The 23,500-nt window shown below is 40.1% G+C and overlaps 1 protein-coding gene across 7 annotated transcripts in view; it reads left to right on the top strand.

Annotated features, from left to right (window-relative positions):
* sulf2b (sulfatase 2b) overlaps positions 1-22,157 on the top strand; it is a 166,234-nt gene extending 144,077 nt beyond the window's left edge. For 4 of the 7 annotated variants that reach the window (XM_066670765.1, XM_066670764.1, XM_066670767.1 and 1 more), the window contains 13 exons: positions 413-588; positions 2,403-2,531; positions 3,252-3,308; positions 5,145-5,277; positions 10,932-11,160; positions 12,140-12,374; positions 13,464-13,560; positions 13,639-13,733; positions 13,959-14,021; positions 14,486-14,655; positions 14,774-14,916; positions 15,363-15,486; positions 19,456-22,157. In XM_066670765.1, the coding sequence (XP_066526862.1) occupies positions 413-588; positions 2,403-2,531; positions 3,252-3,308; positions 5,145-5,277; positions 10,932-11,160; positions 12,140-12,374; positions 13,464-13,560; positions 13,639-13,733; positions 13,959-14,021; positions 14,486-14,655; positions 14,774-14,916; positions 15,363-15,486; positions 19,456-20,138 (2,334 nt within the window). In that variant the 3' untranslated portion in view covers positions 20,139-22,157. Of the gene's footprint in view, positions 1-412; positions 589-2,402; positions 2,532-3,251; positions 3,309-5,144; positions 5,278-10,931; positions 11,161-12,139; positions 12,375-13,463; positions 13,561-13,638; positions 13,734-13,958; positions 14,022-14,485; positions 14,656-14,773; positions 14,917-15,362; positions 15,487-17,191; positions 17,226-18,834; positions 18,889-19,025 lie in introns of all 7 variants that reach the window. The other 3 variants (XM_066670769.1, XM_066670770.1, XM_066670771.1) reach the window with 3 other exon arrangements.
* The last annotated feature ends 1,343 nt before the right edge of the window (positions 22,158-23,500 follow it).

Genomic DNA, 23,500 nt, shown 5'->3' with positions numbered 1-23,500 from the left:
TCACACAGCTCCAGGGACCTGGAGGTTGTTGGTTCGATTCCCGCTCTGGGTGACTGTCTGTGAGGATTTGGTATGTTCTCCCCGTGTCCGCGTGGGTTTCCTCCGGGTGCTCCGGTTTCCTCCCACAGTCCAAAAACACACGTTGGTAGGTGGATTGGTGACTCCAAAGTGTCCGTAGGTGTGAATGTGTGTGTGTCTGTGTTGCCCTGTGAAGGACTGGCGCCCCCTCCAGGGTGTATTCCCACCTGGGAATACTAAGAACAGTTTAAAATTTTAAACTAAATTTCAGATGTGAAATTTCTGCTGCTACAATTTTCAACTTTTCACTTTTTTATTTTTGAATATACAAAACCTACACTTGTGAATTTTGTTTCTGATATTATATTTACACCATATCTCCTATTATCTGCAGATTTATAACATGTTGGTGGACACTGGAGAACTGGACAACACCTATGTTATCTACACTTCTGACCACGGCTACCACATTGGTCAATTCGGACTGGTCAAGGGCAAATCTATGCCTTATGAGTTTGACATACGAGTCCCTTTCTACATACGAGGCCCGAACGTGGAGGGAGGAAGCATGTAAGTGTCAGTAAGGACCCCCTGTGTTGGAGCGGAGGGTGGAACTGTTCATAAACTTCTATTTCGTAAAATCATGTTGACTAATGACATAGACAAACAGGTTATAAACAGCTGGAACAAGCCAAACATTCAAGCAAATTCAGGCTGCTGCTATTTTATTTACCAGTAGTAGATTAGGTTATAATTAATGAGGTTTAATAATGTGATTTATTGTGATGATTACATTTAAAAAACAAAAAAAAAGGTTGAAGACGCTGTCAGACTCCATCTTTTTCCTTTAATATTTGACTGTTTGTTTTATACCCCTTCTCTCTCTCTCTCTCTCTCTCTCTCTCTCTGGTCAGCGTTTAATAGCATTACTATTTAGTCTTGTGTAGCTGTGTGCTCCAGCTGCACTCAGCTTGGACGGAAAGCTGATTAGCAGCAGCAAAGCTCTCATGTGAAACTCATGAGACCAGAGAGAGAGAGAAAGATAGGGTACAAAAGCACGACAGAAAGAGCTCCTTTTGTTCGACTCCTTTTTTCAATACTTGCAATACACAGAAAGCTGTGTGACTTTCAGTGAGTGAATTAAATCTTTATGAGATGGAACTAACCTCAACCCTGAACATCACAAAGCAGTCTAAGCGTGAAAAGGAGGTGTTTCTTTGAAAAAGAATACAAGTTGCCATTAGATGCTCAACATGAATGGGTTGTCAGTTCTGACTTCTTTAGTTTAAACAGGGTCAATAGAGAAGAAATCTCACCAAGGGTTTATTAGGCTCAAAAGTTTAACAGTCAACCTCCAGAAAAGTTTGTTGACCTGAACCTGTCAAACAGCTGCATCCCAAATAAATATTTGATAGCAACTGCCATCAGACAATCAGTAGTAACAGCTTTTATGTAAAAACGAGTCATGGAACTACACAGAATGTTTGGTGGTGATAAAATTAAAGAAGGCATATCCATTTTTGAACAACACAAATGCCTTTTTTGGTTGCTCTTTGTGATTGTGTTGTTCAAAATCAGAGCCTCAACAGGAAGCAGGATTACACCTCAGTGGTTATTTTAATCGAGGCAGTATTACAATTGAAATTCATGCCTCTTTCAATATCAAAGAATTCATTCATCAGTAAGTGTCTTGAAACGGCACCCCAAAAGGTTCCTGTATGAATTATTTCACATATGCCCCTTCCTCACATGCATGGTAATCCAGAAATGTTTCCAGACTTTCCCTGGAGGAGCTGTACGTGTGAACACAACCACCTACTCCCTGCACCATTTGTTGTGGACATTACACTGACTTTATCCTTGTAGCACCCTAGATAAGAGTCTGGGTAAAGTCAGAGTCAGTGCATGTTCTGGACTTTCACAGGTGCTGCGCCACGCCTAAATCACATGTTTCATTTACCACCATTACCATCTGATCTGTGTGCTGCATGTGTGAACAAACACTTCGGTACATCTCCGGATCTGATGCTCTGAGGTTTCCTCAGAAATTGTCTGGAGCTTATGTGTGAAAAAGGCAATAAAGAGTTTATTGTATTGGGCTCAAACAAAATCACCACCAAGAGTTGATAAGTGGCCTAGATAGGGGCTGAAAAAACATCCAGAATAGTCATTCCATCTGGTTTGTGACTGGCTTTAAAGGTGCTACAAACTTCTCTCTATTCTAAACAAATGACAAGAAAGACAAGTCAAGTCCAAGTAATTTTTTATATTAAGGCAACTGTCGTTGTTTTCATTGCCTCAGAATCACACTCTATTCTCATCTTTCCCACAGTGCTCTTATCTAACTACAGTGTGTACTGCCCAAATTCCCTCTGTTTCCATAGCAACCCCCATATTGTGTTGAACATTGACCTGGCTCCGACCATCCTGGACATCGCCGGCCTAGATGTTCCTGCAGACATGGACGGCAAGTCCATCCTCAAATTGATGGACACGGACAAAATGATGAACAGGTACAAAACTTGAGGAATGATGATAGAGCATAGTTTAGGGGCTGGTGTTCAGAAAATGTTCTTAAAGAAGGGCCTCCAGTCATCAATTCACATTTATTGTGGACAGTCAATAATGGGCAGAGGCATTTAGACCATTGTGAAAAACTATGTATAATTACTAATTCAAATTCATTCCAATTCTGGTTTCAAAATCTAAGGAGCTCTGTATACATCGAGGATGATATACATGGTAAATACACCAGAGTGAGGACTGCTCAGCTTTAGCTGTCTCTCATTCTCTTCCTCCTTGTCTCTTCATCCCTCCATCCCTGCTGCAAACATAAGAGAGAGAAAAATGATGGAATATGGATCGATAGCTCATAACTCTGGCGAAGGTCAAAAGCTGCCACGGATACTGTTTATTTCTCTTCCTCTCTTTCTTTCCATCATTCTTCTTTTTCATCTGCAGCGTTCAAGAGTAGAAGGGGGAAAAAAACCCACCACAAGGCGCTGTTTCAATTTCTGTTCATCTGAACCCATTTGACCCCGAGGTGTTGTTCTCCCTTTTTCTCTCACTCTCTCATTCTTTTTCAATCTGCGGCCAAACCTGTTGCATTATGTCATCATTTTGAGCGCTCTGGATGAAGGGGGCCTCTCATTCGGGAGTGAGTGGAACAGGCGCTCGGCGTGATCGGCGGGTGAGCGAGCTGATCGATTTTCTCGCCTCTCTCCTAATCTCAGGTTCCAGTTCAACAAGAAGGGGAAAGTGTGGAGGGACTCCTTCCTAGTGGAGAGAGGGTGAGTAAGCAAACAGTGTGTGTCTGTGAAAGTGCCTGTATATCACATAAATGAATGATTTTAATACCCTCGCAATAAAGGGATGGAAGGTTGTTTCTTTATAACACTGTTATGAAAAAATATTCCACATTTTCGTGTTTATAACACAAACTCATGTTCATAAAGCATACATAGTGGGCAGAGCTGTGGCCTTCAAGGGACACTGTGTAGTATTTGTACCTTAAAATGATAGCTTTAAAATGATCGTGATGCTCCTCTGACCTTTAATAGAGAGAAAAGCACCTTTCTGACTGCTCTCGGAGGCTGCTTATCTAAAAATCTAGACTGTGCAACTTCAGAATCAGGGGCAGAGAACTTTTGCGAGAACCGTGTAATGCTTTATGGCACATAAATCAAGGGCTCACTCTGAGAAGATTCTAGGACATTATAGCAGAGGCTGTGATGAGAACGAGTTGTCAGAGGGAGCAAGGAGGAAAAAAAGAAATTGAGAGCAAGAGACCATACATGAGTTAATATTGGACTGGCTTTACTCGGTGGAGGGAGCTGAGAGAGACATGACACAATATAAATGCCGCCTTCTTGTTGGATTACTAAGTAATAATATGTTGTTGCACTTTACTGATGTGTTTCTGTGTGTGTTAGTGATATGTTTTATTGGCCGAAGTGTTATTATCAGGTTACTGAACAGTGAGCCAGCGTCTGTAGCCTGACCAGAACCCCCAATTAGAACTACACTACTGTGAGTGTAAATTACACTCAGCACCACCTTTTTAATGTTATAGAAGCTAGCATGACATCAGAAGCTCTATCCCCAGGATGGGCAGGAGAAATTGTGTGAGTGTGGGAAGTAACTATCCTTTCTATTACTTCAGTTTTCACGGTTCAAATGGCCTTGAAGCATCTATCCCCCAACTGCACAATGGCTAGTAGCCCACTGTTCTTCATGTGTTTTGTTTATAATATTAGTTGTGTTGAGTAATTTAATCTTTTTTAATTGGTTTATTGCAAACAGCTGAAAGCTTGGACATTTGTGTGAATTGTTGTGAATTTACCTTCATCAGTGTATTATACATTTAAAAAAAATGATAATTTTAGTTTGAGGGTATGAGAATCATTCATAGACCTTGTATGTGTAAATGTATATACACTATATGAAAGTGTTTGTGTTATTAACTTTACAAACATGTGGAATCATGTTTCATAACATTGTTATAAAGGAAGCACATATTCATCACTTTAGTTTGAGGGTTTTATAATCAAGAACCTTGGAAATACATTCTTTAAAACAGGTAAGTTTTTTAAAACAGGTAATCTTTTGATTATTTGTGGAAGCTTTTTATAAATATCCAGCTATAGCATTATATGTACCTTATGCAGTGTTAATGAATGTGTTAGAGAATTTTTATGTATGTAGCCTGGTATATACCAAATATATATATATATATATATATAATCTCTGCAGTTTAAATGTCATGAGTTCTTTAATTATGAGCTAGAAAGTGCTTAATGCAAGAAAAACATTATCCACTAGTGTTTAGTAGAAAATCTGTTAGTGCCAGTTACTTGAATTTCTTTCTGCCACAAGAATTACAAGGTAAATAATGAGTTAAACCCTGGGTATTACTAATTGAAAGCTAAGATTGCTACACACTGAAATGATATAGTAAAACTTCACATATATAACCCACATAAATCAACACACTGTATCAAACAGAGCAACAGACTATATTAAATGCAGTCCTAATATATGCATGGATACCAGCTACCGGATGGTGCACAGCTAAGGAGGTCAGTGGTCAGTAAAAGGGAATTATTTCTGTTCACCTTGCTCGGCAGGAAACTACTTCACAAAGTGGTGCATGATGGAAAGGAGGTGGCTCAAGAGGAAAATTACCTTCCCAAGTATCAGCGAGTCAAAGACCTGTGCCAGCGTGCAGAATACCAAACACCCTGCGAGCAGATCGGACAGGTGCACACACCACACCTACATGCACACACGCATTTTCTTAAGAGGTTCTTACTTTAATTGGGATCTCTCACGGACCTCCATGGATCATGTGCCAGTTGACATCACAGGTGCCAGAGTTAGTGCTTTCCTACAAGTGTGTTGGACTTTCAAATTTCAAACTGTGTTGGTGATACTTTAAATAGATGTGGAAATGGAAGAAGCATATCCTAGCACCCTTGCTTTGTAGCATCATGTCATAGGAAGTCACAGGTAGCAAATTGTATATTGCAAGAAAAACAAGGCAAAAAAAAGCAACAACGCATAAATAAATAAATAAATACAAACAATGCTGTCCACCCTTTCTGTTGTTAAAGACAATACGACTGAGCTGTAGAATACCAAAATATACTATATGGCCAAAAATGTTTGGACGCATGTGGAATTAGAGATATTTATAAGTAGTATTTTTCCCCTTAGCTGTGGTAACAGCTTCTACTATTCTGGGAAGGCTTTATATGAGATGATTGAATATTTTTGTGAAGGTTTGATAGTATTCAGAACATTAATGAGGTCAAGTGCCCATTCTAAAGTTATTGGATGGTGTTCCACAGAACAGTGCAGAGGAATTTATAACCATATAGCCAGAGCTTGGCATTTGGCAAAGTGTCTTACAGGGAATGCCTACGATTGTGGGGAACTGCAGTTCTCTCTGGTTTGTTTACATTCAGAAGCGACGTGTCTTTTAAGGTGGAATGCTGTGTTTGAGGAGAACAATAGAACAATGACTATGTGGCTGACAACCTTAACCTCAACTCAATATTACCCACCTATGGGGCAAGAATAAAGCATTATCCTCATCTCTTTTCATGATTTTCAGTGTTTGGAGGGCTTTTTGTCATTTCTCTGTTGTGACCAGAGAGAGAGGAAGCCTAGCATGTCTGAACGAGCCACTTTGTTTTTTGTTGTTGTTTTTATTTTACTTGTTCACTGACACTGGGGATTTGTAAACACATTAGTCAGGTTTCCAGTGTGCAAACAGACTAACAAATGAGCTAGCAAATGGTGAGGAAACATCTTCTAATCTTCTTGTTACAATCATGGACATCATATTTAAGCTGCCAACAGAACAGCAGTAGGTGTGACTGATCACCAGAATGGGAGGCTAGTTTCTCTCTTTCAGAACATGAGGGGCTGTACCATTCCAGTCTGAAAACCTAGCAGGAGCAGTGAGCCCAGAGCAAACTGTGTTCAGTGTAAAAGCAAATTTTAAGGTCATGTGCCTTCTTTAAGGTGCACCTTAAAGAAGCTGGAGTCACTCATTATAAAGGCTACCTGAAAATGTTAGAACATACTGGGTTTGTTTACACCTGGCATTAGCATTTGTTTTGTATCCAGTAGAGCTGTGCCATATCGTATCGTTCGCAATAATATCGCCATAATATTTAAAACGATATAAAACATCAGTATTGTGATATTCATGATATTCTGACTTGTTTACGTAATGACTCAGCACAGCAACTATTCTGTGTTTGTTTTGTAATTTCCTGTAAGTTTTAAGGTTACTTTTTGTATAATTGTTTACCTTTGCTGTTTATATGCACACACAATATATTCTGCACTTTGGTTGTGTGGTAGATTATTATGAAATTTATTATGAAAGTTTTTTTCAGTGTTTTTTCATATCGCCAAGAATATCGTTATCTCCAAAGTACCCTGAAATATTGTGATATTATTTTAGGGGCATATCGCCCACCCCTATAATCTGATCACAATGTGTCTCACACCTTGCTTTTCATGCAAGTAAAACAACCAAATGTGCTCTTATCTGTAAAACCACATGTTAATGTCAGGTGTAAACAAGCCCATAGCATATTTCCGCATTTGTCACATTTGTTAAATTATGCCTACATTTTGCATTGTGCACTTTTTTCTAACATCATTCAGCACCCTCTCCTGTGCCACCTTTGCTTCATAACACAGTAGCGTATATCTACACAATAAAACACACACACACACACACATGCAGTCTATATTTATAAACTGTAATAGGGGCAGCAGAGACATGGCACTCATAGGATGTCCTGCAGAGAAATTTCTTTCTTTTTTCTTCCCTCTCTCTCCCTCTCTTTCTCTCTCTTTCAAACACACACACACACACACACACACACACACACACACATAAACACACACTCACTGATGGCTAATGAAGGCCCAGTGGTAGACAGCTCTAAGCTGTCAGATCAAACGCACCTGAGACTTCAGCTTTTTCTCCCTCGCTCTGTCAGTGCGCTGACCACTCTCATCCTCCAGAGAGTTCCATCTCCCAAGTAATAAATCACTCGCTCTTCCTCATCCTCCCTCCTCCTCATCCTCTCTTCCTCTTATCTTTCTATCCTTGTCTGACTGGCCTCATCTCTGCCCGTCTGTCTCCTCTGATCAAACACGTGCCTTTCTTTCTTATGCAGATTTCAGCTTATAGAAAATCATTTTCCATTTCTATCAGCTGCTTTGCATCTTGTATTATCCGTGAAAGGTAATTTATATTAATAAGTATACAGCAGGATGAATGTCTAGACTTGTGGTCATCGTTTTCACTTCCGTATCTACCGGCCTGGATTCTAGGAGTATTACAAAAGAATAAAGCGAACAAACACATCAAGCTTATCAGATTCAGTTTTAAGAGATTTTATATAAAGCCACAACCAATTAATATTTATCCAAATAGTTATCCATCACTTTCATTACAATGTTGACATGGTTGTGCACTTGTGTGAAATTTAAAGCAGCATTAGATGGATTAAAGGATCTTTTTACAAGTCATTTCAAAATATAGATACAATATATTGTGTTGTGTTGTATACAATCTTCATAAATATTGAACTCATCTACTTCAGCTTGTATAATCTCCTTATAAAAGCATGAAATGTAATGGGATACTTTAGAGCAGCTGCATATGGGTCTAAGGTCAACAGGCTTGATGCCAAGTGTTGGCTAGAAGGGTTATAAAGCTTTTAAGCACTGGGCTGTGGAACTGGTCTCTGGAGGGGAGGAGCTCCAAACAAAAAGATAAGTTGGAGTGGAAGTTTGTGACACTAAATTAATTATAGTACATCTCTACCTGACCTCTGTTTCTGATGAAATCATGGATGAGATGGCATCCACAAACTTTTGGCCAGAGAGAGTATATCTAAAACGGACATGTCATAACATTCATAAAGTATTTCCTACATATTGTTTCAGTAGGATGTGTCATTGAAGGTGTGTGTGTTGTGTGTGTGTGGTGGGGAGTGTGCTGAAAAATGTATTAGCCAGTCCTCAGTTTCTGGTAAAGTATGTTTTAAATAATAATCACATGTAATTGAGGGTAAATTAGCATTTAATGCAGTCCTTCATTCTTAATTCATTAAGAACATGGTTAGGCTTTTAATGCATTTCTTCATTCCTGATTCATGATCAACAAAGGCCCGTTCTTCTGAGAACCGTTCTTCTTCAGAGTTCTCTAGACAGTGCTCATCCTGTGTTCATATTATAAAAATGCGATGTTAATGAATTACTGAAAATAGAAGAATCTATACTGATAAGGTTTATGATCAAATAAAACTAATGTGCTTTAATAATGTATTTTTAGAGCCCTATAATTTATGTAAATACTTGGACTCTGAAAGCAATCTCTACTTCTTTATTCTTAACATATAATGAATAAAGATGATTTAGAGTGGTGGAGTATTGCAGTATATCACTTCTATTTGTATTTCAGTATTTATATGAACACTATTTGTGGGCTTAACTGGAACTGTAACACTGAAAATATACACCGTTTTGAATGAATAATAAAAATCAACATAATAATTCCTTTTGGCTTCCTTACACTGAAGGTCGCTGTATATAGAGATAATTATCCTAAATGAAAAATTATCCTCTGCATCCTAATTAGTTTTCTCTCTCCTTGTAGGAGGCAGCAGACCAAGAAATTTCCATTAGATCCGCACATTCATTTTTTTTTTACACACGTTTAGTTTACTTCACCTTGGCAGAATATTAGCATTTTTATGAACAAAAATCCTTTTCAAGACCTTAAGCTAATATGTGGAATATTTGAAATAAATCATGTAAACTGAGCAATTACAGCTCTGGAATATGATTGGCTCAGGGTGTGAGTCTCCGTAACAAACAAACAAAATGCATAACTGTTGAATATTGAAGTGGTTGGACAGGACAAAAAACGTTTTCCATGAGTTAACTTTTTGAGAAACTTTAAACAACACAATGGCAGCCAATATTTCAGAATAACATCAAGTAATTGGGCTGTTTAATGAGAAGGGCAGCACGGTGGTGCAGCAGGTAGCGTCGCAGTCACACAGCTCCAGAGACCTGGAGGTTGTGGGTTTGATTCCCACTCCGGGTGACTGTCTGTGAGGAGTTGGTGTGTTCTCCCTGTGTCCATGTGGGTTTCCTCCGGGTGCTCCGGTTTCCTCCCACAATCCAACAAACACACGTTGGTAGGTGGATTGGCGACTCAAAATTGTTTGTGTGTTGCCCTGTGATGGACTGGCGCCCCTTCCAGGGTGTATTCCTGCCTTGCGCCCAATGATTCCAGGTAGGCTCTGGACCCACTGCGACCAGATAATGAATGTTTAATGAGAATTTTTATATGTGAAGGTGCAGGGATGTACAGAGAGTATGATTATATTTTTAGAACTCTGTTCACTATAAATGAGTAAATATAAAGTAAGAAATTATTCTTTCCAAGAGATAAATATATTGTTTGAAAGAAATGCTCATGTTATATTTGAAATTAAATATTCATATTACTTTATTTTCACCACCCCTTTGTGTTGCATTAATTTGATGCTTAAACCTGTGATTTCGCCTCACGAGGATCATTTTTGAGCAACTTGTCATAGCATAATTATTTCAGACCTGTTTAGAAACATCAGATTGCACCCTTAATTGTGTAGCTGAAGCTGTTTCACCATACTGGAACGTTCTGATTCTGGCACTGTCTGACGGCCCCGATTTTCAGAGCCCTCCTGTCTTTGAGTTGTCTGGTGTGGAGCCGTTGCTGCAGTTGTGTTTTTATAGCATCGTCTGGCTCCTAACGACCTGACAGCGCCCGATAGATGAAGAGAGTGCAACTGGAGCTCTTCATTAACAAGGCTTTTAACGAGAAGTATTTGGCATCGCATGGTAATTACAGATGACAAAAAAGTGCAGGCAGGGAGCAGGGAGGTAATTCTCACCAATTAATCGGCACAAAACACACACGCTCATAGGAACACACACACATATTCTCACACTGTGCAGACGTGTGTTTTCACCTGTGTGTGTGTGTGTGTCAGTGGTGTGAGATAAACATGGCACATTTTTGACAACAAGAAAATAAACATAAATGAGTAAAAATACCAGCAGTATGTATTTAGACAGTATTGTGCACACATCAGAGTTCAGTGTGTGTGTGTGTGTGTGTGACTTCCTGTTTGTGTGTATATGCAGGTGTTCTTCCTTTTGTATTTTCTGTTTGTGGGGTCTTACTAAAAATAGCAGAGGGAGTGAGAGGTCTACTTATGCTTATACTTGTATAAGCAAGCTAAGTAATCTCTGTTTAAATGTCCCAAGTGTTCACAGCTTTCTCTCTCTCTCTCTCTCTCTCTCTCTCTCTCTCTCGCTCTGTATAGAAGTGGCAGTGTGTGGAGGACTCCACAGGGAAGCTGAGGTTGTATAAATGTAAAGGGATGGCCAGTCTCTCTGCAGCGAGGAAGCAGCCTGTTTCCAGCATCAAGACCCAGCTTTACCAACACAGTACTGGCACCAATGCTAACGATGAACCTGACAACTGCAATTGTGATGACTTCAGCAGCTACAGGCTGAGTGCCCTGAAGAAGAAGAAAATGCTGTCCAAGAAAAGTATGTAAAAAACATAAACATACTGTTCATACTAGTTGTCTGAGAGTATTCAGAAGCCATTTAAAAGACTAAGGCACTTAAAGCAGGCCTCCTTGTGGTGTAGATTTCCATGTACTTCATTTAGGCGGCGGTAGAAACGTACAAATCATACTAGGTACATTCCAGGGGCATTTCCTGATAGCAATTAATGTTAGTGAACGCTGAACAATTTTAAGGAAGATATAACTTTAAGAATGACTATTTTAGGTGTGTTTCCCAAAGGCTTTTTAGTCTCCAAAATGTATTATTTATTATAAATATGTGTAACATATACACATAAATAAATATGTACTATATAGTTGGTGGCAGCACGGTAGTGTCACAGTCACACAGCTCCTGGAGGTTGTGGGTTCAAGTTCTGCTCCGGGTGACTGTCTGTGAGGAGTTTGGTGTGTTCTCCCTGTGTCTGTGTGGGTTTCCTCCCTTTGAGATTGGTGTCTCAAAAGTGTCTGTAGGTGTGAGTGAATGTGTGAGTGTGTGTTGCACTGTGTAGGAATGCCGCACCCTCCAGGCCTTATGCCCAATTATTACGGGGAGGCTCCGGACTCACAGCGACACTGAACTAGATAAGTGCTTACAGACAATGAATGAATGAATAAATTAATATATAGTTGATACATACCTACTATAAAAGGTACGCCCCACATACAAACATATTAGTGCCTAATGAACACAGTAATAAAAAATTTATTACGTTATTAGGATTTTTGTCCAGTAACGATCATACATTTTTCTGTATTATACTTTATTGTGTAATTAATGAGTACACTGTGTAGTTATGAGAATAAGAACGTAAAGTGACGACCAACATTTGAACCTTTAGTTCTGAAAAGGTTCCACTGTAGATGTTCTCCTGACAAACAGACAATTTTTCTACATCTCTACTGCCCTCTAGCGGAGGAAGTGTAGTATCACTCACTGTCTGCTCTATGTCTCACAGAGCTTAAGGCACTGAAGAGCTATTCCAGGAACCGGTACGCTCGTGCTGTCTCAATGGAGATGGGTGGAGATCTCTATGCAGTGGACCTGGACCGAGGATACCAGTCGGTTAACAGCAGCAGACTGAGCGATGGTCAGCAGGAGGAGGTCAGCTTCAGCGGGATGGGGCCAACCACCACTGAGCCTTTAACCACCAACAGCCTGCTGGTGCCATCATCTATCAAAGTCACACACAGGTGAGGGAGGAGGTGTGGGGGTCTCTAATGCATTTAGTAAATCTCTGTACAAGTTTTTTTTTCACAAAATGGTCACAGTTGTATACCATTCTTCAGATAATGAAGTAAATTAATAATGGGTGACATGGTGCTGCAGGTAGTGTTTCATCACACAGCTCCAGTGTTCTGATGTTGTGGGTTAAAACCTCGCCTCGGGTGTCAGTTTGTGTGGAGTGTGGTGTGTTTTCCCTGTGTGGGTTTCTATCGGGTGCTTCTGTGTCCACCCACAGTCCAAAAAACACTTGGATTGGCTATACAAAGTATCCATGTGTGTGAGTGTGTGATGCCCTGTGATGGACTGGCAGCTCATCCAGATTGTGTTCCTGGATTGTGCCCAAAGACATTAGGACACTGTGAAGTGTAAATAGAGACGGAATACAATGATTTGCAAATCACGTAAACCCATATCACACAGCTTCAGGGTCCTGCGGTCCCGCTCAGGGTGACTGTCTGTGAGAAGTTTGATGTGTTCTCCCAGTGTCCGAGTGGGTTTCCTCTGGGCGCACCGGTTTCCTCCCACAGTCCAAAAACAGACGTTGATAGCTACTCAAACGTGTCCATAGTTGTGAACGTGGCGCCCCCTCAAGGAGGTGTTCCTGCATTGCAGCTACAGACATTAAAATTAAAAATGAAATGAAATAGACCCATATTTTTTTCACAATACAGTAGAACACATATCAGGAATACATATATGTAGGAAGTGAGACGCTTTAACATTTCATGAAAAAATATGAATTCGTTTAGAATTTTTACACGGTCACTTTTTGTAATTGGAGTTGTATATTTTGAATGTGCTAAAGAAGTATTCAATAAGTCAATAAGTTGATTTGTTGATGTATTTTGGGGCTGTTTTGGGGCCAAAAGCATAGTTTCCATTCATTTTCACAACTGTGATGGTCTCTTGTATGCAGTGTTTAATGTAATCAAAACACCACAAATGGTGTCTAAAAGTAACTTGAAATATTAATGACCCACTAAGCACATATTTAATGTAAAGAAATAACATGTGTATCAAATTCCATAGCTTACATCCCCCTGCTTTCCTTTTAGGTGTTCCATCTTGGCCAATGACACTGTTAAATGTGATGTTGGACTGTATAAGTCTCTGCAGGCATGGAAGGACCATAAACTCCACATTGATCATGAGGTAGGACAAGCACAAAGCTAATATGCTTAATATGCTCAGTACACATTTTTACAGATGGACTGTATCATTTACGTCTAGATCGAGACACTGCAGACAAAGATTAAGAACCTGAGAGAGGTCAGGGGTCACCTGAAGAAGGTGCGGCCTGAGGAGTGCGACTGCAACAAATACATGTAAGACTACTGTCAATCCTGGTTATTGATGAGGTCCTTATTTTGCTTTTTATCAGAGCAACAGGAGACTTTGTGAGTTGTTTATTCATTTGTTTGTTCCGAATGTTAGTTTATGCCATCAGACCTTCACTGCAGTATTCCAACATTTAATGTAAAGACTTCCTAGAGGAAATTGGAATCGGTTATTCATTACATAATTACAAATATATGTGCTCTGTGTTTCAGGTATAAATCCAAATTCAAGAGTAAGCTGAGAAAATATAAATCAGGCAGCATCCATCCATTCAGGTGAGAAAGACTAGCTCAGCTGATATGTCTCTGTACATAAGTGAACATTAAAGGCCAGATATATGGAAGAATAAAGCAACTTCCTTAAGTTTCAAAATATTTCACAGTTTAGTCATTTTCTAACAACTGGCATGATTTTTTATATTTTTTATTAAGTTTCCCTACCTTGTTTTTTTGGTAAGTTGTTTTGTATTTGGCCCACTACAAATATTACTCTTGGTTATAATGTGTTATATGATTGCTGTCTGAACAAAACATTTTTACAGGTACCCTTCAGAGTACATCAGATGTGTACTGTACTTCAAGATGAATATAATTGGTTAAATACTAATAATACGTTCATTTAAATAGAAACTAGATAAACTAGCACAAGAGAAAGAAAAAACAAGTCGTCAAGCCCTTTGTTTAACTTAGAGGTGATAATATGACAATAATCAAATGTTATTTTAACGTCCTCTCTGTAGGAAAGGGCTGGAGAAGGATAAAAAGGCTTGGCTGCTGATGGAGCAAAAGCGAAAGAAAAAGCTGAGGAAGCTGCTGAAGCGTCTCCGTAACAACGACACCTGCAGCATGCCTGGACTTACCTGCTTCACACACGATAACCAGCACTGGCAGACCGCCCCCTTCTGGACATGTATGCCTGCCTGCCTCCCTCCCTCACTCACTCCCTCCAACGGGTTTTATTGTGGTAAAAGTGTTTGTTAGATGACTTTGGCCTTCCCTACATTCATGTCCATGCTTTGTTATTCCAGTGGGACCATTCTGTGCATGCACCAGTGCCAACAACAACACCTACTGGTGCATGAGGACCCTTAATGAGACTCACAACTTCCTATTCTGTGAGTTTGCTACAGGCTTCCTGGAGTACTTTGACATCAATACAGATCCATATCAGGTGAGTATTCCACAGGCAAATCAACCAGCACAAGATGCTGGAACAGATTTATTCCTGCATAACTCACTGATTAACATGCTACTCAGAATATTTTTATATAAAACAAGGCAATGCAGATGTATAATGCTGCTGACGGTGAGAAAAGGGTCACATTTTGTCTCACAATGCTCTGGTTCATCTGTAAAATCAGCTCTATCAAGTTGCATATTATTTTTTTCTTGTGTGAGGTAACTCTTTAGGGGTTTGGTTGCTCTCATCACTGCTGTGGACACTTCAGGACCTTTCTCTAAAACTTTAGAACAATCAATATGAAACCACTCAGAATGGCTTGGCTCACATCCAAATTAATTATGATATTAAAAAAATGTAATTAATTTGAAAATCAATTTGAAACTTTCAGTGAGTTCTCCAGCTTCATCTGTGTGTGTGTGTGTGTGTGTTTGTAGCTGATGAATGCAGTGAACACTCTGGACCGACATGTTCTGAACCAACTCCACGTTCAGCTCATGGAGCTGCGCGGCTGCAAGGGTCATAAACAGTGTAACCCCCGCACACGTCACATGGACCTGGGTGAGTTAAATACACAACACACATAAAATGTCATTCAAATCTGTAGTTATGCACACATGCTTAGACACCCCTGGACAAATTACACGTTTGTATTACACATACTCTACAGGGAGCAGACTTGTTTAGCACACTATATTGCACAGTTTTGTTTATATTGAATATGTACAAATTTGTAAAAAAAAAATTAATTCACCAAATGAGAAGTGATTTTACATTAAAGCAGGGGTTTTCAACCTTTTTGGACATGCCCCACCCCCCAACCTCGATGCGTCTACTTAAATCCTGTGCCCAGAACCAGAAAAATTTGTTACCCGCTGGAACAAAGAAGAGTAGGTCCTTTAGCACAAACTTCAACTGTATTTGGGGGTGTGTTGAGGTAAAGGCACTTAATAATCGTTGATCATTCTCACTTGTCTTAACAGTTCTTCCAAATGAAGGCATTAACATTGGGGATATTGGCCAGTCTTTTGGGTAAAAACTGTATTTGCTAAGGCTTGTCAGGACAGGGATACCTGTATTATATTTAGCCCCCACCCCACCCCACCCTGTCCCAAAGGTTGAAAACTACTGTATTAAAGGTCTAGGTTAATGTGCTCTGTAGAAATTGTTAACATCTTTTTATTTGGAATATTGGCAATACATGTAACATGACCAGGGGTGCCCAAAGTTTGAAACTTGAACTTATCATCCAGAACACATATATTTGTTCTCAAACTACGTAAAGCAACCCTCATATCTCAGCATAATGGCCAAGGAAGGACCTGAGAGAAGCCACGGTTCCACATCTTCTTCATCCTCATTCTCACCCGACCCTGGCCCTGCCTTGCTTTCTGTCCTCCTTGTTTTCATGCAAACAGATCTTTCCATCGTGACTAGCTAAGCTGCTCTGCTGCTAAAATAAGGTTTAATATTTTGTGCCACATGTTGGAACTCAAAGATGGCCATGATAACTCACTGAGCAAAAATCAGTCCATTATGATGTTTTAAAGGACCATGTATGTTTGAAAATTCAGTTGCTTCCTGCTTGGAAATCATAAGGGATGCCGCCTTTTCCTGTTTTCTCTTTGCTCACTGGCTACAACAAAACTGTGAATGTGCTGACGTTGATTTGTTGATGTATAAGGAATATAATGTTACTCTACCTAAAGTTTAGGGAGTTTAAAACAGTACACACACATTCAGTAAAATTAAGCTATTTAGATTACTGGACCGCAGCAGTGTCAGAGACATCATTGTGTTTACTTAATCATCATCATCTTTTCCGCTAATGCAGGAAACGCATAGAGGCTGGAACAACTAATAATAATAATAATAATAATGTCATATTTTTCTTTTCATCGTAAAAGAATGGAGAGAAAAACCTACAGATTTTTTCAGATCTGAAACAAGAATTGAGCTGGTTTTCTTCAGCCTTTAAACATAACACGTTTAAATACTGTTTACTTGCTTTATTGTTTCTTATTGTTTAGATTTTTTTTGTAAAAAGTATAATAACTTAATTGTTATTTTAGTTGGACATTAAGAAAATGAAGGGTGATCTCTAAATTTTGCACTATATATATATATACTACACACACACACACACACACACATACACATATATATATATATATATAGGCCAATTAGTTCAGCCGTTTGTCCTGATGGTACAAACTGACCTGTGCACATTGACCCTCTCTAACTAATGATATTGTCTCTTCTTCAGGAGGTAAAGAGAGAAGCAGCTATGATGAATACAGGTATATTTGCTAATTGATTAATAGTTTAACACAATTTCTGTAGAGTAGTGTGACAACTAATTTAGTTTTCTATTCATATAGAAATTTACTAATCCATTCAGTCAACAGTCTTCTTGCATATGGAACACACATGAACACTGTTGAATGTTTAAATAAATGCAACACGCCTGAACAGTTAATAAAGTGTCTAAAGAGTGTAGACACGGCAGCAGAAAAGTGAAGGAGAAGACTTCAGAATGACGTTTAAAAATGATCGGCTTTTGAAGCTGTTCAGAATTGTTTGATCTTTTGAAAACTGTGGGAGGACGTCTGGTTTTGATGAAAACATCAGTTCTGTGGTAAATAAGCTAAATAAAGTGGTAAATAAACTGTTCAGAAGTTAGATAACACTTTACAGAATATTGGGAAAACATCTCATTTTAGTGCCCTGAAGGATTTAGTGTATTATAAATTAATTAATGCATTAATTTGTCATTGTACAGTATGCAACAAAATATGTCTAATGCAGTTAATCCATCCATGACAGTGAACATACACACTAATGCTCTACGGGCACTGAGCACCTGCCCAAGGGTGCAGTTGGGCGTTTGGTGCCTTGCTCCAGGGCACCTCAGTCATAGACTGAGGGAGTGCGGTTCCTTCACTCCCTGCTCCCATTTTTCCTTCTAAAATGGCGGCTGCTATTTGCAGCTGAAAACATGACATCAAAACTTTTTTGGCCTGTTATTTTATTGTATAACATAATATTTAATCAAATTAAACAGCATAAAAACATAATGCATTTTATCACAGATATATAATATATAATAATATTTCATGAAGTTGACTAAGAATCAGCCTCTTGCCTCAGCCTCCACGGAGAACATGGTTCTTCTATTGGCCGAACTAGTGTCAGAAAGGTAACTGAAAACTGCAGCAGCTGGGAGTGAGCAAAGTGCTGGGAGTGAGTGAATAGATGGCAACAGTTGATGGTAGGTTAAGTTCAGCAAAAGCCAATTCTGTAAAGAAACAGGCTGTTTGTTTTAAAAGCACAAGTCCCAAGTTGAAATTTCCTTTCAGTACGACTGACAAAATGGTCATACTGACAGATGGAAAAATAGATCAGGTGAGGGTTTCATTGTGTAATTAGCTGCTTGAACACAACTTTACGCAGTGAATCTGAACAGGTCCCACTACAGAGTCCAGACTGAGAATTTTACTGACATTCTGTAAAGTTTGTCCAACCTTGGAACGGTTCCAATGCCATTTGAAAACAGAACACATTTATGAGCACAATTCATTATAATTACACTCACTCTATATATGTTCCTCCCTTTGTAATGTTCTTAACTTTTCTGTGCAGGTACTTTTCTGTGGCAGATTAGATTGTCTTCTCCTTCATTAAATCCATTGCATTGGACTTGTCTCTCTCTCTCTCTCTCTCTCTCTCTCTCTCTCTCTCTGTCTATCTATCTATCTATCTTTCTCTTGCTCTGTGCATGTATGCTAATTTTGCCTGCTGATGTGTACATGTTAAAGCTTATGAGCCTGCTGATTGACTCTCTCTGATCACCTGCTTGAGTCTGGGAGGCGGGGTAACAGTCTGTCTTATTGTTGCTTGTGGCATTAGGCAGTTTCAGCGTCGCAAATGGCCCAAAATGAGGAAGCCTACCTCCAAATCGCTGTGAGTTTGGACAGTTCTGCTTCACGTTCGTTGGGATAGAGTACCACCAAGCCACCACCCGATCTAACCCATCTTTCTCTCTCTCTTTTGTCTCTCTTTCTCTCCATTTTGTTTCTGCCCTCCTTTTCTGACCTAAGTTTTAGTCGGCCTGCATGACTCTGCTCGATTGAAAGCTGTTTTTCTTTCTGCGTCTGTCTGCATGGAGCCTTTTTGCACCAGGGCTGCTGCTCTCCTGTCATACAGTTTTATATTTGACCAGTAGAGGACAGACACTCCACCTCCATTCCTCTGCTCCTCCATCAACGCCTCACTTCTTTTCTCAGCTCTCTGGTTCTGTAGGGTCTGCCTGGAGCATGTATATGACTTTCTTTCTTCTGTTTGATGGATTTGTTTTCATTTCTCTCCACTATTTTTTGCTTATTTCTTTTACACAAAACATCAATCCATTCCCATAGAATCCATGGTATTGCACATGCATCGCCCTGTGGATTGAGAAGCTTTCTGTTTTGAATGTCAAACAGAAAATTTGAATGTGTATGTGTACATGTGTATGATTTGTCCCCCTAGAGGGCAGATTTGGGAAGGATGGGAAGGATAACAGCCCAGCCGAAGCCGACCCCGAAAGCACCCCCCCATCTCCCTGGGCGACTAACTGGTCCGAACTTGAACCCTTGTACAGACTTGACGAGCACGCCTACGATCTCAACCTCAACTTCACCCTGAGCCTGGAGGACTGGGCTCACTTCCGCCGCTCTGTGGACCACATGTTTGCTCTCCTGGCTGTTGACAACTTCGCACAGGACCTGGAGGGTGGGGCCAGAGGAAGAGGAGGAGGAGGTGGTCATGCCCTTGTGTCCTCCAGCAGCCGCTCAGCTTCTGTCGCCTACCTGACCACTCTGGCAACGCCAGTTTTTCTGCTGAGAAAGGCAGGAGCTGAGGTCCTGAGGGAGGCTTTGGGGCTGAACAGGCACACACACCCCTCATCCTCTGCCCTGCCTTCTTCCCCTTCATATAACATCCCCTCTTCTGTCCTGCAACAAGATGGCGGTGTTGACCAGGACATCGTACCGGAGCTGCTGGGGAGTGGGCAGGGAGAGGGGGTTGAGAGAAACAGTGACGACGACGAGGAGGAGGAAGAAGAAGAAGAAGAAGACGAGGAGGAGGAGTACATTAAGAAACGGACAGGCCGTAGGAGACTTGGTTCCGCCCACTGTGACTGCAGCGCCTTCTTACAGGACATTCCTGTGTGACTCTCCTTTCAGCTCTGCTTTCTTGTTGTTTTTTTTGTCCCCCTCATTCCTTACAGAACACTGAACGTTCAGGAAAGACTCCTGACTGTCCCAGGAGGGAGCATACAGGAAGTTTTACCTCCAGCCTACAAACCAGCCTCTCTCCTACCTCTCGTTCTCTCGCTCCACCTCTTCAGCTGGCGTCCGTAATCAGAGCCACAGCCTCCAGGCTATCTGTGTTTTTCCGGTCAGTCTAGTCGCTACACATCTTTTAATACCCTGGACGAGTGTTACCGGTATCTCTGAGATCAGCTAGGCTTCGAACAGAGCACATTTCATCAATTACCCTTTGAAGTTTAAGGGTTATTTTTATTATTTTTTTTTTTTCTTGGGGGGGATTGGTAGCGGGATGATACTTACAAAAGTAAAAGAAGTGAGAGAAATTTGACCTGCTTTCAGTTTGTCAAATGACACATAGATTTGTATTGTGGCCATGTGTATCTGTTTTCATTCTGAGTTCTGTAAGCGTTAATGGCTGTTTGTCTCTCCTGCACAGCTGCAGACCTGTTGAAATATCCCGAACCCCCATTTACCACACTCTGGCTTTCTTTATGGCCACCATCATAGGATGTTTACTTCTTTAACAGACTTACCCCTGTCCTGTGCGGCAAAGTAAAGATATAGTACAAGCTTACTCTATCATTTTTAGCGGCCCAAACCTGTTTCTTGTCCTGTTCACGTCAATTTTGTAAGAGAAAAATATCAGCTAAACAGTAATCAACATGGAATCGCTCATGTACGTGTGTGTGTGTGTGTGTGTGTGTAGGAATGAAAGTGCCATATTTTCAGTTCATGTTTGGCTTCTGTTTCACTTCTTTCCAGTGCCATTTGATTTACTGTGTTTGCAGTATTTTCAAGTCCTCTTTAAAAGATCTAAAAGTTGGATATAACCCTCTATGTATCTGTGTTTATTCCTAAAATTCTGACACCCGATCAGTGTCTTGAACGACGAACGTTAGTTTGAGCCTGCCATCACATTAGAGCCAAATGTAACTCTGTGTCAGCAAGTGTCCCATTAAGATTTAAAAGAATTGATATCATCTACTGAATAAATATCAAAGTGTTTTTAATGACATGATGAAAAAAAAACTGTTGTGATTATCATGTGTCACATTGTTTTTAAATCTGAATTCTTAGATATTCGTTTGTGCTATACATGGTGCTACTAAGGTCTGAGCAATTATATAAAACAGCAGTATGTATTTGAATGTACCTTTGCAATTAATATACTGTAAATGTTAAAATTATATTTTATATGACACACAACCCATGAGGATAAATTGACCTTCAGACATGCCATGAGTCAAGCTTTGAGTTTATATCTTTTTCCTCCAAATGTTAACCTTTGTTTTCTCTGTAGATGGGAGAACAGTCAGTGCATGTTAACAGTTTTATTTCAGTCATCTAGGTGTATGAAGTGCTGACTCTTGATCCTGTTGGCCTTTTGGTAGATTGTAAGTTAGATGTGCCTCCGTATTTGACGAGAAGTGCAGTACATGGAGTACGATGCGCTCATATCCAATGTAGTGCACTTAATGCGCACCTACCCTATGTAGTGCACTTGACTAGGCGTATGGAGCCATTTTGAACACACCAAAAAAGTTTACTCTGGATAGATACCTATTTGACCGAAGTGTCCCGTCATGTCTCCACTGTCCTCTGGGATCACCTCCTTGTATCTTTTGTTTTACTTCCCCAAACTTCTTTTTTATTTACACAAAGCATTTTTTAACCAGATGTGTTGTTACTCCATGAAACGGTCACTTTTGTTGTTCTACGAATGTCCAACCCAAAGGGCAGGTTTCCCCTCAGCACTTTGGAAGGGACTGCTTAAGTGGAAAGACAATTTTAAATGATAACACAGGTTTTAACTGAACAATGCCTTGTACAGTTTTAGAGATTTATCAGACCTATATTTTTGTTTCGGTTAACCCGTGAATATTTGATAGCTCTCATTAGTTTGTGAATAAAGTGTTGAATGCCCAACGTTGTGATTTGTAACTCGCCTTTATTTGTAACGCAGCAACATCTTTGAATCTGTCACGTCAATATGTCTTTACTAGAAGACCACGGCACACTTGCCCAATAAATCTGAATGTTTAGATTTTTGTTTACACTGTAGGGTAAAGTTTTTCTTTAATATTATCACTCGAATTGTCCAGACTGCAAGTTTCATGTGACCAAATAGAATGTGTATGGTCATAGTGCCATTGCCCAATGAGGAATAAACTGGTCCGTTTTGCTTGAATAAGCAAAGGACTAAGACTAAGAGAAACGAGGCCTTAATGTTAGGTCTGACATAACTTTGTGGCCTCACTGGGGCATCACACTCGCACCTAAGGACACTTTTAGATTAGCCAATCCACCTACTTATTTGTTTTTGGACTGTTAACGCAGGGAGAACCCACCAAACTCTTTACCAACAGTCACCCAGAGCAGGGCTCAATCCCATACCCTCAGGTCACTGAAGCATTACTAACAGTCAAATGATCAGTAGATCATTTGGTACCAGGTTACAACCACTGCCAGTTAATACATGGAAGATAGCAGCATAACCTCTGAACTTCACTAAAATAATAATAAGAAAAAGAGTGTGAAAAATTAAGTATTTTTTCCACAGTTAAGGTCCACAGTGTTTATATTATTATATGATTCTATGTGCAGTATTTTGAAGTCCTCTGTGAAAGATATAAAAGTTGTGTATAACCCTCTATGTATGTGTTTATACCCAAACTTCTGACACTTGAGCAGTGTCTTATTACAGATGTCTGAATACTGAACTTCACTGTATTTCTAAGCCACTTGAACAAAAGCATACCATCAAAACCTTGAAGCTAAGTGTAGTCCAGGGCCAGCAAGTGTCCCACCAAGGATCAAAGGAATGGACATGAAGGTGTGTGAGATAAAGGATGTCCAATTACCAGTTTTATTTCAGTCATCTAGGTTTGTGAAGTGCTGATCCTCTTGATCCTTTGGTAAATTGTAAGGTAGATGTGCTTCCATATTTGACGAGAGGAGCAGTACATGGAGTACAATGCACTCATATACAGCGAGAGTGGGGCTGAGGTTACCCGAATCTTCAGTTTGGGCGAGCCTTCTGTCTGCATGCCTTAAGCTCTGCCTGGTTTGACCAGGGTCAGTGGGACCACCCGCTTTAGCTGGAGAGGCTAGTTGGCCAGTCCTCATATGCCTCATTCCCTCCCTACTCCGGGCCAGAGGGCATCAGTGGTTCTATGTGGAGCAGAAGGTGCCTCAAGCTTGAAGGAGAATGAGGTATTCCTCCTAATGGGGGTACACCATGCCAGCCCCCTGGAGGAAGTGTA

This window comes from Hoplias malabaricus, chromosome 5 (assembly GCF_029633855.1).
Source record: "Hoplias malabaricus isolate fHopMal1 chromosome 5, fHopMal1.hap1, whole genome shotgun sequence".
In the NCBI taxonomy this organism is placed as follows: Eukaryota; Metazoa; Chordata; class Actinopteri; order Characiformes; family Erythrinidae; genus Hoplias; species Hoplias malabaricus.
The sequence above is the reverse complement of the archived record's forward strand: the minus strand, read 5'-3'. Positions and strand labels throughout refer to the sequence as shown.